General features: G+C 37.0%; 1 protein-coding gene across 1 annotated transcript in view; it reads left to right on the forward strand.

Moving 5' to 3' along the window:
- Positions 1-19008, forward strand: part of TMC1 (transmembrane channel like 1) — a 68073-nt gene that overhangs the window by 45686 nt on the left and 3379 nt on the right. Inside the window, exons 13-18 of the mRNA XM_056325126.1 lie at positions 5457-5636; positions 5788-5940; positions 7496-7624; positions 12097-12164; positions 15115-15354; positions 17807-17932. Coding sequence (XP_056181101.1) covers positions 5457-5636; positions 5788-5940; positions 7496-7624; positions 12097-12164; positions 15115-15354; positions 17807-17932 — 896 coding nt within the window. The remainder of the gene's footprint in view (positions 1-5456; positions 5637-5787; positions 5941-7495; positions 7625-12096; positions 12165-15114; positions 15355-17806; positions 17933-19008) is intronic.

Here is a 19008-nt window from a genome sequence, read left to right on the forward strand (position 1 = left end):
ATTGCCTTAGACTGGCTATTAATATTTAATTACATAAATACATTTGGCTTCTATATAACAGACATTTAAACATTTTTCTTATTTCCTAGATCAAGAGCTTTTATGTTTATATCATTAAAAAATAAATTGAGATTTTGATCAGAAAAAAAATCCCATAAACACTTGATGTACTACTTATAGCAAATGAAAGTGCAGCCTTTACACACAATTCAGGCAACACTATGTAAAAATTGACATTCTTCATAAAAATACTAAGCTTCTTTTGTAAGAAATTTCATCAAACTGAGTGTATTAAGGGATTAAAAAATGTACATAAACCACGTAATTATGGTGTTCATGGAACAATACAAGGTGAATACATTTTATATCATCTGTTCCTGAAGCTCACAGCCTAAGGAAGTGCCACTGGTGATTTTGAGGACAAGACCTTTTTCTATCTTCCTGTGTCATAATGTTGTAAATTTTTAGACTCCTCCTCCATACTGGCAGTACCTAGTTCTGTCAGATCACAGCTCAGATAAAATTGTTTAGCATGTCACAGAGAACAGGAAATTATTGGAAACAGGCAGACTGGGACTGTGAAGGGATTTCATCAGCATTTGCATCACTCTTCATACCTGGCTGTGGCCTGATGGTTGGTCATGCATGAATAATGATTCTGCACCATACAACAATTTCCCCATCTCTGTGGAAATTTTGGTAAAATGTACAATGATGTCAATGATTTCCTTGGTGAAGTGTTCTGAAATTGGATGAAAATTACTGAGCAAAATTGACTTTTCTAATATGATAGAAGATAGTTTGCAGAGGTTGAAGGTAGCATGAGCATCTGTCTGGTACTGAGGTATCCTGTTTTCTCAAATGTATTCCTGTACTGTTTAAAAATTAAGTTACTTAAAAGCAGAGAAAACTTTTAAGAAGAAAGACTGAATTCTCTGAATCAGAATCGTTAACAGCATTTGGGGAAAGAGGAGATAAGTTTTACACATCTTTTTTTTTTTTCTTCTTTTTTTCCAGCAAAAAAATAGTATAGCTTTAACATTTCAGGTTTTGCAAGCTGAAACAACCCAACAGATCTTTTGCTAAAAATATCCTGCTATTTAATGTTTCTAGTAGTGGATATAGGGTACACTTATATTGAAGTTATTAAGCCATGTTGTCAATGTTCTCTTTAGTTCTAGTAATCATCAGGCAGCTTTTATTTGTATGAAATATAATTTATAATTCTAATTTATTTTTTTAAAAATGAAACTATTTACTAGAAAAATAGGTATTTATGAGTGTTTTCTGCAGGAGATGCCAGACAAATCCATGACTACTGCAATCATTGCTAGTGGAAGATACAATTTATTTTAGCTAGACTACATACTATTAGCCAACAAGCAGTCTGTGTTCAATATTTAATGCTATGTTGGCACAGTTATATATGCTGGGGGGCTGAAATTTAGATGTGGAGGCAGTCACAGAATTTCTTATCAGGTTCATAGCAGCTGGAAGAGCTTGTGTAAGCAGTAATTTTCTAGCTTTCTGAGTGTCATGCAGGGAGTTGGTATCTGGAGTAGTTAATGTCACAATGTGTTTTGAACCAGTTTTAATAATTAGTGGGTGCCTCTTGGCTGTTGATCCTTTCTTAGGGAAAAATCTATCTCAACAGAGCAGAGAGGGCTTTTGAGATTCACTCAGCAGACAGTGAATATAAGACCACATTTGCTATCAACCATAACTACCGTATACGGATGCTGGCATGCTGCCCATCTTCTGGCATATAATTCCACAATTCTTAAGTCACACAGTGCAGTGAAACTGTCATGGATAAAAATAGAGCAAGAAAATCTGCTCCAGCACCTGAGCGTCAAACTGACGAGAAGAAATCCAGAATATAAATCATATCCTTTCTGAAATCAGGCTAAAGTGGCTAAAATTCAATGGACGATTCAATGGATGATTTCTTTGTTCATCAATATCTTTCCCAAGAAACTCAAAAGTATAATGATAATATATCTAGGAAACTATATTAGAAACATAAATAAGACAAAACATAATAAAAATATAGAAAGAATTACATGTTCAAGAGAAAGAAAAACAGTGACTTCTGACCTGACTTTCCTATGCAGCAATAAGGAAAGTTTCAATAAAGTCAGCAGGTACTACATTTAAAACTGCCCAAAGAACATACATTTTCTTCCTAAATACATATTCACTGTGTCTTTCAATATGAGAACTATGAGACATCAAATGAATTGAGTAGAAGCCAGGTTCAGAAAAAGCAAAAGGGAAGGAATGGTAAATGGTGGTTGCCAGTGCTACGAATGCCAAAATTTAGATCTGTCTGAAGGAAGACTGATCGGATGAATGAAAGAAAAATCCTCTGGGGGTTACTAAATACACAAAACCCCACAACTGTCTGACCAAGTACCCAAACTGAATACAGATGAAGCCTCGGACTTTTGATATGTTTGCCCTGCTTTTGCTCATCCATGGGCATCTGTTGGGCTAGGCCAACCTTTGATGTGACCCAGGAGATCTCTTATGCACACATTTGCTCCTAGAACTAGTTGCTACAGGAGGCTATGAGACAGCAGAGTCAGTGAGGATTCTGATTGAAGATTCAGCAGTATCACAATAGGACTGGACATTTCTATTGATAAACAAGGTATACAGCCTGTTACAATAAGTTTTAATTTTAAGAATTCATGATCAGTCATGTTGGCTGTAGTTGACTCCTGCAGTTTTGCCATCTTGGGCCATCTTGGGCATAAAGTCTTTGGTTTAATGGTGACTGAGACAATATGTGTTATAAACTATGTTAAACACTTTGGAGACTTTAAGATAAAAATTTTTGCACTATTCATGATGAAAAAAAACCAACCAATGTTTTGATCACTGACATCTCATTACCTTCTAGAAGTACCAAAAAATAGGAAAATGCACAATTATTATAAGAGAAAATTTATTCAAACATTAATGTATGAAGCCCAACACAGCTCTTAGTATAATAAGGTAAAAAGTGGCAGGAGATTAAAATATAAATTCTGCCTTTTCCAGCTATAAACCCAAGTGCTGCAGGAGATGATAGTTAGAAGTTTTTAGGTGGTTGTTTATTTTTTTGTGTGTTATGAGGTAACAGTGGCTTCTTGTTATTTTAACAAACTAATCACAGTTACAAATAACTGTCTAAATACTTAAGAAACATCAGTTAATTCCTATAATTGTTAAAAAAAATCAACATACTACTTGCAGGGTGCCACAAGCTATGCACAGATTGCACTGCTGATTGCCAATAAATGCAAAAATCCGGGAATTAGCTCTAGAACTTAATAAAAACCCAAGAATAGAAAACTAGCAAAAAGCAAGCCATTTATTTTTTTTCTTCAAGAACATGTCTTGTTGATGAAACTTTTTAAAAGTAGTAATGTACATATTTTTGAGTGAGTTAATTTATTTGTTGGCATAGTGCCCTTCTGTTGCCATATTTTTTCTGAGAAGCCAAGGCAGTTGTAATTCTCTTGATAGCAGGGAGTTAGAAATTTATTAAAATTTATAATGGTTCTAGCAAAATGGATTCTGCTTGGCTGAGAAATGCTAGTTTCAGAGCAATTGGAAGACTAGGGTTCTGTGAAAAACTAATTTCTTTTGTGATTAAATCAATTATTTTTACTAAATTGTTTTAATATGATTCATCTTAAATAAACATCTTTGTGTTTTCCAACCTTTGTGGCTTAGATTGAGACAATGTTTCCTGTTTCTTTGTTGTTTTTAGTCATCTAAAGATGCAGTTTTTGTAATGTTTTATTTCAAATTGAATAATTGCACTTTTAAACTTTTTCAATTATTTTCATTTTTGGCTGGCATAATGAATTAGAACCAAAAGGTTCAAGTGGGCATGATATAGCTTTCAGCAATCACTTAGTAATGTTACTAGAATGCCTCTCTTGTTTGTAGAATTTGTAAGCTATATTGTATTTCAAGCTTTCTATAAAAGCTAGTTACCTGGTTTTCTCCGTTTGCCTTCATTGAATTTGTTCCATCTCCATACTGCTAAGATGATGAGCTAATCTTATGAGAAGTTTCTAAAAAAAAGAGGTGGAAAGAAGCGAGGTTGATTTGAATTTGCTTATGTAGCAAGAACATGAAATCTGAGATAGACTATAGAGCTGGGCAATCACCAACCATATGAAATTCAACAAGTGCTGGATTCTCCACCTGAGATGGGGCAATACTGGTTATATGTACAAACTGAGAGATGAGAGGCTGAAGAGCAGCCCCATGGAAAAAATCTTGGGGTTTGGGTGATGACAAGTTGAATATGAGTCATCAGTGTGACCTGGCAGTCAAAAGGGCTAACCATGTCCTGGGATGCAGCAAGCACAGCGTAGCTAGCTGGTCAAAGGAGGTGACTGTCCCAGTCTACACTGCACTGGTGTAACCCCACCTTGAGCACTGTGTGTATTTTTGGATGCCTCAATATTAGGACAGCAGGCTACTCGTGTATGTCCAGGGGAGGGCAGACAAGATGGTGGAAGGCCTTGAAGGCAAGACTTATGAGGAATGGCTGAAGTCACTTGGCTTGTTCAGCTTGGAGAACAGAAGGCTGAGGGGTCATCTCAAGGGGGGCAGCAGAGAGAGGGTGCTTATCTTCTCTCTCTAGTGACCTGTAATAGGATATGAAGAAATAGAATGAAGCCGTGTCAGGAGAAGTTCAGACTGGACATGGAAAATGTTCCTCACTGAGAGGATGGTTGGTTAGTGGAACAGGTTCCCCAGGGAAGTGGTTGTGCCAGCAAGCCTGTCAGAGTTCAGGGAGTGTTTGGATGACACTCTTGGTCATATCGTTTATTTTTAGGTAGTTCTGTGAGGAACAGGGAGTCTGACTCAATGACCCTTCTGGGTTCCTTCTGACATAAGACATTCTATGATTCTGTGACATCTAGAATTAACTTCTGGTGAGATTTCAGATAAATTTAATTTAGTGCTGTATATTTGTAGTAATGCCTTTTACAGAAGAAAGTTTTTTATCTATGTGTTTATTTGTTTTGTTTTATTTAGTTTGTCTAATTTATCTGTGTGTCTATTGGAAAGATGTGGTAGAGACATAGCTTACGACAGTACTGGAGATAGGTTTTGCTAAGTCCTCTGGTAATAGAATTTTTAAATGTAGGTTAAAATGTAGATTCTAGTCAGAATAACTAACATTTGATTATTTTGGAAGTTTAAGTGAAAAGTTAAATTAACAACTCATATAACCATCTGCAGCAGATTGCAACTGACTGTTCATCCCTTTGTTTCTTTGTGGAAGCATCTTGTGACTCCCAGAGTGGTTTTTGTTTTTAATTAAATCAAAAAACTAATAAAAAGTAGTAGTGGAAATACACCCTCCACTCAAGTCAGTAATAATAAAAAAATGTCCTCTAACTTTTCGCTGTAAACTATTTTTTTCTTCTTTTTCTTCTTCTCAGGTGAACATGGTTATGTCACTTTTAGGAATGTTCTGTCCAACTTTATTTGATGTAATCAGTTCTCTGGAAAACTATCACCCTCGAATAGCTCTGCGATGGCAGCTGGGAAGAATCTTTGCTCTTTTTCTTGGAAACCTCTACACTTTCATTATTGCCCTAATGGATGAAATCAATCTCAAGGCAAGCTATTTACTTCCTTTCACAATTTTTAACATGTAGCTGGGCAAGGATGAGGATCTCTGAGCTGGTAATGGGAGTCTTGGAGTAGAAAAAGTTGAAAGTTGGTAACAAGTTCATGTTATTTTTTTCCCCGATTTATTTTTTTAATTAGTTGGAAGAAGAAAAGATAGTCAAATATAATATGACAATATGGGAAGCCAGTCTGTATAATGGTACTATTCCAGAAAATTCGACTGCTCCTCCAATACAGGTGGATCCTGCAGATGTCCCCAGGGGGCCATGCTGGGAAACAATGGTAGGACAGGTAATGTAACTATTTTGAGTCCATGTTTCGTAATAGATCATAGTCAGATACAAGATACACTATCTAAACCCTCTTTCTTTCTGCTATTAAGGTAGGAAAATGTCAGGGAAAGCAGATGTGGAATTTTTCCTGAGCTAAAATGTTGCAAAATAATTATTTGAGTTTCTTTGGACCCTGTGTAGTAGGGAATTCTTTCTCCTGGTAGTTGGCAGCATTGAAAGCATTTCTTTTTTTCCCTTCCTTTTCACTATTCTCTTTATTTACCTTCCTCTTCCTCATCCCATCTTTGTCTGGCAAAACCTGCTTATTAATTTTGAAATGTTGGATTAATCACAACCCCTAATAAATGTGGTAATTCTGATTAGAATTTTGACCAGGCAAAATTAGTTTCTATCTACAACAGATCTATAGAAACAACAACAAAAGAATGAGTAGCTCAACAAGAAAGTATGTGTAAGATAGCTCTTACATCAGTGTGCTTTTGAGGAGGCACTCTGTCTTCAGCTAAGTGACAATGCAGAAGAACAACAGTGGTTTAATGGTAAATCTTCTCAGTCATTTTATTTTATTCAGTTCACTTATTCTTATTGATCTATTAATATAAAATGACATTTCCAAAGAATTTTCTAAGATCCACCTTTCCTCTATTTGATCATACTCCATTGTTGTTTTCCCGAGCATAGATTCATCACTGAATCACAACTTTTGCTGTTGCTCCATCACAATCTCACCTCCTGACTGAACAAACCACCACCAGGGAGCAGACAAGCAGGAAAACCAGCCCCTCTATTCTTTTCACTGGTGCTGAATAATAAGCTAAGAACCACCAAGAGCTGCTCATCACTGCACTAATTTTCTCCATAATTTCAGATCAGGGAGAGTAATAGCCCTTTAGGCTATTGGCGTAAAGCCTCTTACAGTAGGGCTTAGTGGGACTTACTAAAATAAAGGTAAAGGAACAAAAGTTTCCCTTAGGATTTTCTTCTTTCCTCTCTATATTCACTGGGAGTTGGTGCTCCTTAAGAAAGCAGCCATTCACTTTATTTATTCATGTATTTCTTTATTTATTTATTTGAATCTTCCCAGAGTCAAAGGGATTGAAAGTAGTTTAAGATATTAGCTCAGATTTTTGTTATACCAGTAGTCTTGACTAGAAGCCTTTCCCAGTCTAATCATACCCTGGATGTCTCATCTGATAACAGGAGCACAAATCAGAGCAAAGGATGCCTCTAGCAAAGCAGGGGCAGTTTTTCTTCTGGCTTTTTTCAGAATCAGTGAATGTAGAGGAGGATCAGATTCTTTTCCATGTTGAAGCAGGGTAAGCACAATTAGGGATCCAGTCTAGTATTTCATTATTACTTATGATTAATTATTATTCTATTTATAGATTTATATATATATATTCATATCACAATATTATTCTAATAGATAACTATTATATAATTATATATTTAATAAACATATTTAATAATAATTATTAAAAGTATCAATTATGATCAATTAAATATGATTAATTGCTTAAATATAGTCTTGAAAGAACATGTTGCTTTAACAGGAATTTGTGCGGCTGACAGTCTCTGACACGATGACAACATACATCACAATTCTAATCGGTGATTTCTTGAGAGCTGTCTTCGTTAGGTTTTTCAATTACTGCTGGTGTTGGGACTTGGAATATGGATTTGTAAGTATCTTATTTGCTATTTGAAATGTCTTTGTCAGATTATCACTGCATATTTTGTAGAAATTACATTTTCTTTACAATTCTACAGATTTAACAATTGGTTAAACACATCACCTTCAAGATGCCTGAACAACAGTGTGTTAGTTTTTCTCAGAATTTACTTTGCCTTAATATTTGTCTTTTAGACTTTGGTAACTTCAGGAATTATTATTATTATTATTTTTTTTTTAGTTTTAGTTCATTCTCTTACCCAATAAGAGAACTGGGTACACATTTTTCACATATTTCTAATTAGAGGACTAGTTCCCTGTTCCACAGTACACAATCTCGTTGATTTCTATGGGATTTTGGAGAGGGTCTTCTAGCACACAGTTTGTGAAGAAAAATGTGAAAAAAACTTCTTCCAAAAATCTTATTATATTTTTTTTTTCTAGAATTAGTTTGGCTGAAATATAGTTGGTAAGTTCCATAACATAAGTGGGTGTAGAGCTCTTCACTTGGGAGCTGAGACTTTCACTCTTTTACATGTATCTGAACTAGGTTAACTTAGCTAGCTGATACCTAAACTGTAAGATCTGATGCTGCTTTTTCACCTGTTTAGTAGTAAGGGTACGGTACCGGCAAAGCTTGTGAAGCTCCTAAACCTCCTTTGTACTTATTGAGAGGTATGGCAAGGAGCTAAGTCATTTAAAGCTGTCTTGGATACATCTGCACTGAGCAGTCACTGTAGCTGTTCTACTATCCTTTTATTTTTCCATCAAAATTTTATGTTCATATGTGTACAAATTTATTCTTTTACTAAAGGCAGCCTCTCAGGAAATTATAATTCCCAGATGAAGAGAAATTTTTTTATGTTTTCTATAGAAAATGTTTTCTGGTATTGCAGTCTTATTACTATTGAATGGCTCTGATGAAATTCCAGCCTTTATAGTAAGGTTCAGGTTTCCCCCTGTTAATTGTCTGGTGTGTCTCAACCAGGACTGGTGTGGGGCTGGAGAAAAAGACTACTAGCCAGCCAGGCTGTGGACAAACAATTTAGAATCCTTGCAATATCACTATCAAATGCAGGAGTCTGAATACAGCATGGGCAGAGAGACAGCACAGCTTGTGGAACCATGTAGTTTCATATACTTAAAATGCATCTGGAACTTGCTTACATTTTCAGATGTTCCACATCCATCTCAATAGCCAGGGCTGGACGTGGGGAACACATGAAGCATTGTAGCCAGTGTTACGTCTGCCAGGAAATAGCTCAGACTTTGTGTTTTATAAAAGCATTGAAGTGATAGCCTGAATCTTGTCCCTTTCAGGATATCCACAATCAATGAAAGAGCTTGAATGAATGCAAGCCTGAAAGCCACTCTAAAGACTGTAGGACAGACTCTCCTTAGGATGATTTGTCTTCCATTTGAGCTTCCTGAAGCCTCTTCTGTCTTGCTATTTACTCTGAATCAGCTGCCTTTTATGCAAGGAGTTTTTGTTGCATGACCTGCCCAACCACAGGTGCCTAGCGCTATGTGAGACAACCCTGGGTATCCAGAACAGCTGGATAGGGCTACCGGTTGTATTTTTTGTGAGATGCTGTTGTGATTTAACCCCAGCTGGCAATCAAGCCCCACGCAGCTGCTCGCTCACTCCCCCCACAGTGGGATGGGGGAGAGGGTCGGAAGACTAAAAGTGTGAAAACTCATGGGTTGAGATAAAGACAGTTTAATAAGGAAAGTAAAAGCCGCACACACAAGCAAAGCAAAACAAGGGATTAATTCACCACTTCCCATGGGCAGGCATCTCCAGGACAGCAGACTCCATCACGTGTAACAGTTATTTGGGAAGACAAATGCCATAATGCCTAATGTCCTCCCATCCTTCTTCTTCCCCAAGCTTATATGTACTCAACATGCTCTCCCATGGTATGGAATATCCCTCTGGCCAGTTCGGGTCAGCTGTCCTGGCTGCTCCTCCCTGTTTCTTGTGCCCCTCCAGGCCGCTCACTGGCAGGGCCCAAGAAACTGAAAAGTCCTTGACTTAGTATAAGCATTACCCAGCAACAACCAAAGACATCTGTGTGTCATCAACTTTGTTCTCACACTAAATCCAGAACACAGCACAGCACCAGCTACTGAGAAGAAAATTACCTCAGCTGAAACCAGGACATGCCTTCAGTGTCCTGGTTTTGGGAGCCACACAGTGAACACAGCTGGACACAGCTTCACTTGAACTTGGACTGCTAGATGTCAAAGTGAAGACACACACACACCTCCATTAATACTTAAGACTTAATTTTTGCTCTTTGTTTTTTTGCCATTAGGAATGTTAATGGAATAGAATATGGTAAATCAATCAGTAGAATAGAGTCTATAAAGTAAGGAGCTTTAATCAAAGGTCTGAACAGACCCACACAGTCACCATCCTTCTTTCTAGATGTTCATCCATATACAAAATAAAGAACATAAAGAAAAGTGATAAGCAGGGAGAGTGAATCTCACAGCCCACATGGAAGGGCTTCAACACTGTTGATGGAAGCTGTGGCATATTTATCCAGAAATGAGGGAACACTTATTTCCATGAAATATTATTGTTCTCAAAGTGTCAACAACATGTCTGCTGGTAAGGGATGATGGAAAAAAAAATATTACTGAGGTTTTTATTTGGCAGTATTTAAGAATGGCGATAACAGTCAGGTGCATTATGGTCCTCAGGTCCAGTAAGCTGCCTGAAACAACAGCCAGAAATGGTAATGCAAACTGGAAATAATTGGATTGCTGGAAATACCTGAGCTTAGAATCTTCCCTAGGAAGTAGGTCTTCCTGTGTCTCTGTGGTTAGTGGCCATTATATACCTATCATCCATTAATTTTAACCTTTTTTGTACATTAAATGATTCTGATAATGAAAATGTCAGTTGGCAAAGAATTCCAGAAATTAACTTGCATGTTGTGTGAAAAAACACTTCCTTGTGTTTATTTAAAAATTAAATTTAAAATTATTTTATTTGTTAATGCTAACCTCTATGTTATGAAGAATAGTCACACATTATTTGATTCTGTATGATCTTATTCATCTCTCCATGTCACTTAAAACATTCTATCCGTCTATACAGCCATCTATAGTCAATCGATTTCCAAGCTGAATACTAGTAATGTATTTAATCTTTCTTCATATGGAAGCAGATTCAGAAATACATGAAACATAAATAAAGCAGTTTGCTGTAAACATATACATATACATCTGTACATATATACAGAAAACTACACAGAAAAAATGTAGGGATTTCAAACATCCCAACAATATAACATACTAGAATTTAGAATTGTGAGTTGAGTTGGTGATTTTAATTGAATAATTTTGTCTTGATTCAGATATAAGGCAAGAGTTATTTTTGTATCTCATGCTGCTTCCTCCCTGTCAGTCATCTGTGTAATTAATACTTGGAAGATACACAGTATTCATGATCTTTTTGTCCACCCGCTATGGTGAATTATGCAAGTCATCAGGTATGGTGTAGCAAAAGTCTCTTGTATGAGAAAGCTGATTAAACAAAACCTTGTGACAATGCAAAACCATATGAATAATATGCTTGAATGAGACATTTAGATGTAAGCCAAAAGTTTACAGCCACAATTTCTTACCAGAAAGTTTTGTTCTGGTGCATATGCACACAAACTAGTTACGTATGTGTGTATTTCAATCATCACTCAAATGCAGTGTATTCAATGTTTGCAGATGGAAGTGTTCATGAACTGGAGACTAATAAATAGGGTAAAAGATAAGATGTGGAAATGATTAAAGATTTGGAAGAACAGAATGAAAGGGTTAGTTAAGAAATATAAGTCTAAAGACTTATTTGTTTACAGTATTTATGTGTCTATACTGGAAACAAAAATTTATGATACAGTGTTTTCTTCAGCAAAGTGGTAATGACATTGCATAACTGAATCTGGAAGTTAAAATTAGAATCAAACACACTCAAATTAGAAATAAGATATTCATATTAAGCAGGGAAGGCAATGATTGGCAACAACTATCAATGCTTAAAAATAATTCATCATCTCTGTAACTGCTAAAATATGAAGGATAAGGTTATAATTCAAACGGGAGTTAAATCACAGCAGCCTCATAGCTGGTACCGTATTGGAGGACACATTAGATGACCACCACTTGACACTCCAATGGAAAATTTATGAACTGTTGCTTTAAAATTTACTCAGTACCCAGAACTATTTCAAATTTCCCATTAGCACCTTCCTCCAAACAATCTCAAAAAGATTTTCAGTAAAATACCGCAAGCTGTATGAATGTATACCCGTTGGCCTTGAGTAGTTGTTTCACAATTCACTGACAAGATGCAACAAGAGGCCTTACAACAAAATGCCAGTATGCTGCTCCTGTTGGAATGACAGATTTAATCTACTGTAAGTCATCTTAAAACCCTTCATGTAAGCCTTATGAAAGTATCTGTATTATGTCTTTCAGCCATCATATTCTGAGTTTGATATAAGTGGAAATGTGCTGGGACTGATCTTTAACCAAGGCATGATCTGGTAGGTGTGCCAAAGCATGTTGCACCTGCAGGACTGCAGTATTTAGTTGTATCTATGAAAGATCATTCTGAAATGCTGATTCTGTCCCATTGCTTTAGTTTGATGGAAGTGTAATACAATACAAACCAAACTCTGGTACACTGCAATCAGTGGGACCACTTCAAAACTAGTTCTGGGGTAAGATTATGGGACAAGATGGATCAGGATTTTGGAATGAGCTGGTAAGATCAACCAGTAAAAAATGCATAGATGAGTCTTATCTTTTTGTTGACTGACTGCTTGCTGGAGCAATGACCTGGCCTGTAGTGTTTCACTTTGAATTTCAGCCTTTCAAAATACCTTACCACTCTTTTCTCATGTGTCCTAAACCAAATTCATGTATAGAAGCCTAGAGTCGTAGAATCATTTAGGTTGGAAAAGACTTTAAGATCATGAAGTGCAACTGTTAACCTAGCACAATATGTACAGGCACGTGAATGCACATAAAGTGCTACTGCTCAGTATAAGTCCTTAGTCCTAGAGGAGAAGAGTTCTATGTTTCTATCCATTTTTGGACTTTAGATGAGTGATAAAGAACACCAGTGTGTAGAGCCATCATGCAAGATTCTCAGTGTTCCTTGAGAACTGTCCTCCTCAAGCACTATTGACTTCTCAAAGTTAGTTCTTGCTAAGGCCTAATTTTTGACATTTAATATGACTGCTGATCAGACTTTCTGCTTGGTGAAAGCCCTCACTTCTGTAAAGCAAAAAGGTTCTGTGCTGTGTACATGTCAAAGAAGTGCTGCAGAAATACAGCAAAGAAAGATGCTGAAAATATCTTGCAGCTCTCACAACCAAACCCTGTTGAGGGGATGCACTGAGGGCCCTGACAGCAGCACCATGCGCTTGCTCAGGAGAGTACATTGCTGGGGATGAGCATTGCACCGCCTATGGCCTAGTAGTGATGGCATGCCATAAGAGTGTCGTTGAAGGGTGTCCAGTCCAGCTGCTGGCATGTGAAGCACCCATACTGTGTTCTGCACCTTAGAGAAGCAGCTTAGCTTTGTGATTGGCATCTTGGTATCTGCCTTAGGACTAGTGTTCAAATTTCTGGTAGGAAACGTTTGTCAGGCTGCTATTCATCAAAATGATGAGGCTATAGCATAAGCTCTGCTTGCAATTTTATGCGCAATTGATGGCACTGATACTTCCTACTGTTGTAATTAACACTTTTGAAGATACGTTGGAAATTATTTTCTACTTGAGAGATGCTGAGGATTCTGTGAGGGAGTCAGTTCCTGATTATTGTCTAACAAAACTTCTATACATACCTATAATTTTTATACTTCATTACATGTAAAGACTCTGTGGACTTCTGCTATGCCACAATATACACATTCTGGCACAGAAACTGTGACTTGTGCTTTTGTGATACTATTTAGATATAGCATTCTTTGTCGCAGGGTTGGGACCACATTTACATGCTAATTGATATTTGCATGGCCAGGTAAGGCACTAACCTTTAATGTTTTTCAAAATAATGTCTGGTGATTTAAACTGAACCAGATACATCAGGTGAATAAAAGAAGGTTGACAGAATTATGATAAACATACACTGCCTAAACCATGTTTATCTTTAATACATACATAAATTGGTTTCTGTTCTATCTGAGCTTTTCAAATTCTATTGCACATGCTTGTCCTCATCTGAAACAGAATAAAAGAGAGTTTCAAGTGCAGCTGGTGAGGTGATGTTACCACAGAGCAAGAGAGGATACAAATGGCATGTATGTGTCCAGTTATTTTTGTGTACAAGAGAGAGAAGTTAGGAAACTTCTTCTCACCTCCTTCTCTGTGTTTTCACAAAGCAAGTGGGATGCATATAATTTGAAAGTCTTATCTGTATTAATAAGCTTTGGCAAGAATTTGTCTACCATATAATAAATATTCTACTGAAATATTATGACAATGGCCATAAGGTACCCAGATTCTGAACTTCTCGAAACTGAGGAGTGTTTTGCAACTGATTTCCATGAGACTAAGGAACAGGACCACAAGGTGCTCTCTCCCTTCAACTGCAGAACTGCAAACCCTTGGTTTTTTCATTGAAGATATACTGAAAGAGGAAGGCAAGATACTAATATCATAGAGTCTGTCATAGTATTTCTGTACTTGGAAGGTCTTTCCAACAACTTAGATCTATTGCCTGTTTTTTAAAAAGAAAAACTGTGGCACTCAGAGGCAAGGTAGATCAGCCCTGGTCACCTGGACAATGATTAAGGAAAAAGTAGGTTCCCGATTTCTTACATTCTGCACTGTTTGTCCAGGCAAATGAAAGTAGTTGCTTTTCAGTCAGCATGACACAATAAACAAGGTGTGATAAAAATAAAATGGGCCCAACTACTTCAGTGTCATAACCATGCAACTACACACAATAAGGAAAAAAACATATTTAGCAGAATCAATAAACAGTTTGTTGGAATAAAGCACTAAAGAACCATGGTAATAGAAGTAAAATACATGTCAACTAGAGCAGAAAAATCCTTCCTAAAATGGTGATAGCATATTAAGAATAATAATAAAGATTAAACTAGCTTATTTTGGTAATACCTAGCTTTAGGCCTATCCTTTTTTATACAACACAAGTGAGATGCTACCTGAACTAAAGGGACAAAGTAAGAGTGAAAAACATTTCATTAGGTGATCATTTAGTTTTCAGGGAAAGAGGGCTTTGTAGCTTTGAAACAAAAATTTCATATGGAGAATTCTCTTCATGTGCCTCTTGTTCTTCTTAAAAAAAGACTGACAAAAAAAGACCAGTAAAAAAATATAAAGATGGTTTTTATGAACTTGATTTCTGAGCGCACAGTGTGTATGACTGCAAAGCACATTGACATAGGGAGTGGATGGCATATCTAGGAATACAGAAGTCCTGCAACAAAGTGGTTATTTTTTTTTTCTTCTTTTCTAGGATGGGATCTTTTTATGCTCCATGTCTCCCAGCAATCAACGTGTTCCGCCTCCACACTTCAATGTACCTGCAGTGCTGGGCAGTGATGTGCTGCAATGTCCCCCAAGAGAGGGTCTTTAAGGCTTCCAGATCCAATAACTTCTACATGGCAATGCTGCTTTTCATCCTCTTTCTTTCTACACTGCCTGCTGTGTACACAATCGTCTCCATCCCACCATCTTTTGACTGTGGTCCTTTCAGGTTTTTTGCATTTTACATTCATCTTTTGTTATTGATGTAATAAACTGCCTCATCACATCACAGTGAATGATGCAGAAATGATGTAAAGCTTCTAAAATAAGTGTTAGCACCTGATAGTTTAAGTGTTTAGTTGTGTTACATTTCTCGTTGTGGGTAATTCTTGAAGCTGGAATCCTAGAAAACTGACTAATTCTTTAGGCAGCTTTATCTGAAGTATAGAACAGAAAATCTTTTAGTTAGTTGTAATGTAAAAATTGTCATTACTGCTGTAATTCAGCCAGAAATTATTCTTAAGGAGTAGAGCTGTGACCTCTTATGCATCTCTGGTCTGCTGGCTTGATAATGATGGCTTTCAGGAAATGTCTGCATGTGCCCTGTAGGAGGGGCGTGTCAGAATGTATGGTGATATACTAAATGTATGGTGGTGCAGTCTTTTGACTACTGTGACTCTTTCCAACTGACACAGTATTTCATGTACCTGTAGTACCACTGTGAAGCTGATTCCATTCCTGAAGTCTCCAAGACCTGCCTGTTCATTAGTGTCTTCTAAAAACTTAGGCCTGCCTTTGCTGTGCAAACATGTGCCTCACATTCAAGCTAGCTTAGATATTGCCATGCTTTCTCGTTTTGTGCATACACCTGGAAAGTCCAGGACCATTTTCATCATCTTTACTTACCAGGTAGAATAACATACAACTGTAATGAGTACACAACAACAGTCAATATATGAAATTAAAATTTGTAAAAGACTTTAGTCTTTGGTTTTAAACAATGTATTAGCAAAACAAGAGTAGGGGAATAGTAAAAGACACATCCTGATTCCAATGAAAGGTTTGAATAATACATTACTGTTGTAAAATTATATACATAATCCCCAGTGCACTTTGTAAAGGAGCAGAAGTCGTGCCACATTAACTTTGGCCAAAGTTAAAACATCTGGGAGATTGCTTCTAGCCACCTGCAATACTCACAGTCACCTAGGAGGGAGAATTGCATGACATGCCAAAAATTCTGATGAAATAAAAACCTGCTTGAATTTACAGAAGCAATGATAACAAAGCAAGTAATGCAAAGCAATTTTTTTTATTTGAGCAACTGTTCAAAATGAGAAAGATAATAGTGCCTGCAAATTTTCTCTGTCAAATGCAATGATGCTTTGTTCTTCATTAAAAAAAAAAGTAAAAAAAAAAATTAAATCTTCAACATAACATTTAAATGGGGGAGGACTTCCTACTAATGAAGGTTCATTCAACCTGGGTGTAGGTAATGCTACTCTTGAGCAGCCAGTGGGTAAATACTGGTAGTGCATGGCTCTATATTTAAAAAAAAAAAAAAAAATATCCTGTTGGTAACTCTGTGTCTCATCTATTATGAAACTTCTGATTCTTTGGGTTTGTTTGTTTGTTTTTGGGTTTTTTTTTTTGTTTAATCCATCATTAGGGGCAACATACACAACTCAACAGACACCTGCCAGGAGTAGGGAAGCCAGGACAGAATTAGCAAAGTTGTAACAGGAGAAGCTTTGTGCATGCTGGGGAAAAGATAAGGACAACACAGAGTGGGTGGGTGGAGAAAGTGGAGAGAAAGAAAGATCTGAAGAAGAATTCTGCCTGCAACCTTTCTACATTACTGGAAAGAGAGTAAACACTGAGTTAAGAAAAAGACCCGTTTGTCAGAAATGTTTTAGAGAACTGAGAAGAGGTGACAGGAGACCTTAATGACTGGAATATCAGGTGGTAATTTGGTGACAATTCCTTGAACCAACTAAAACTACCAATTAGTCTCGATACACATGAAGACCCATTTTTCTGGTCTTGTTTATGTAAAAACCTTCAAACTCTGTATTGTGAGGCACAGCCAAAGACAAACAGGAACAGACTTTTGAAACATCTATTAAAATGCTTCTGCAAGGAAAACTTAATGTTCTGACGAGAAAATAGTTAGATAAGCTGGCCATGGAACAAATACACATGGTTATTAGATTGTTGTAACAGTAATAAAAATCCAAACCACCACTGCTGACTTCTATAGCATTGATACACAGGAAGGAGAGAGGATTAAGCTGAAGCGTGCTGAACAGAAACCATTTGCAAGCAGACCAATTTTTGCTTATCAATCATACAAAGACAGGATTTGAATTTTTCACCAGGACTTCATAGAGTGTAAGTTGCAAGTTTAACTTCAGTCTGGTTGGTGGAGTAATCTTGGTGTAACTGCAGGCAAAATCTATTAGCATACAATAAAAATATTGGTATCTATTCCCCGCCCCCCCCCCCCATCAATTCTATTTGAAATAGTTTTCCTTTCTGAGTGTCAGATTTTAGATGTTACCATATACTTTATTGCCCTTTTCCCAGGTATGATGTAATGTGACTAACCTATATACTCATACTACTGCATTGCCATGCCATAATATTTTTATGAGATATATTTCAACTTTCCTGTTTAATAGTGGGAAGACAAGAATGTTTGAAGTCATATCAGAAACTCTGGAGCATGACTTCCCTTCCTGGTTCGGGAAGGTATTTGGTTACGCTTCTAACCCTGGACTCATCCTACCTTTTATATTGCTGATGGTGTATGTATAGAATATTAACTCAAAGCTTGCTTAATCTAAGGTCTGTTAAGTTTCTTTTACTCTGAATCTTTACTGCCTGAATGTCTAATTAAATACAGTGCTGATTGCCCTGTGGTGATGGACTTGAAGAATTCATGAACCTTTTATTTGATCATAATTAATATGACTTTGCACAAAGGGTAATTTATCTTTTTGTTCAATGGCTTTCTTTTTGATTTTCTTATTGCTTTTCAAAAATGTTGTTGTTGAAACAGTAATGGCAAAGCTATTAAAATGCAAAAGCCCTATAGGGGATCTGAAGTGCGGTGTGACTTTGATGAGCTTGTCCAGTAGGCAGAACAGCCCACTGGATTACAGATCCTTAGCCAGTTCAATAGAAACATGACCACTACGATGCAAAGTTATTTCTCAGTAACTTTCAGTGGGTCTGATTGTCAGTGCCTTGGCCTTTCCTTGACAAACAATGTACTCTATGCTCTTGGGACAGGTGTGTGAGGCAGGGTGTTGGAGACTTTATGAAATAAGGCTAGTAGAGATTTTTTTGTGAGTCAGTAACTGGTAAAGAATAATGACCCCAAAAGTCTTTCTCAGAGACTGTGCTGAGCCCTGCTTCATAAAGGCATTTTAAACTGCTGTGTACTTACAACAGATTATATAGCATACTGCTGAAGTAAAAGTTAATTCTATGTAGAGATAGGCTGGGATTTAACCCTGTGTTGTAGAACTGCCAATAAATACAGAGATTACAGAATACAACAGAAATTGCAGAAGAATTTTACATGAGCAAAATGAAATTTTGAGATGAATTTTTGCCAAGGTTCACTTAAAATCATATTCTATTTTGACCCTTGGCTAGAAAAACAAAGAATCCAGACTATCTTCTGAACTACATGGTCAACTCCTCCTGCTTATTTTTCTGAGCACTTTGGAGTGTTCCAAGGCAAATAAACTAAAAATAAACAGAGGAGAGGAGAGGGGGAGGGGGAGGGGGAGGGGGAGGGGGAGGGGGGAGGGGGAGAGGGGGAGAGGGGAAGGGAAGGGAAGGGAAAGGGAAGGGAAGGGAAGGGAAGGAGAGG

The sequence above is a fragment of the Falco biarmicus genome, chromosome Z (genome assembly GCF_023638135.1).
Source record: "Falco biarmicus isolate bFalBia1 chromosome Z, bFalBia1.pri, whole genome shotgun sequence".
NCBI classification, from domain to species: domain Eukaryota; kingdom Metazoa; phylum Chordata; class Aves; order Falconiformes; family Falconidae; genus Falco; species Falco biarmicus.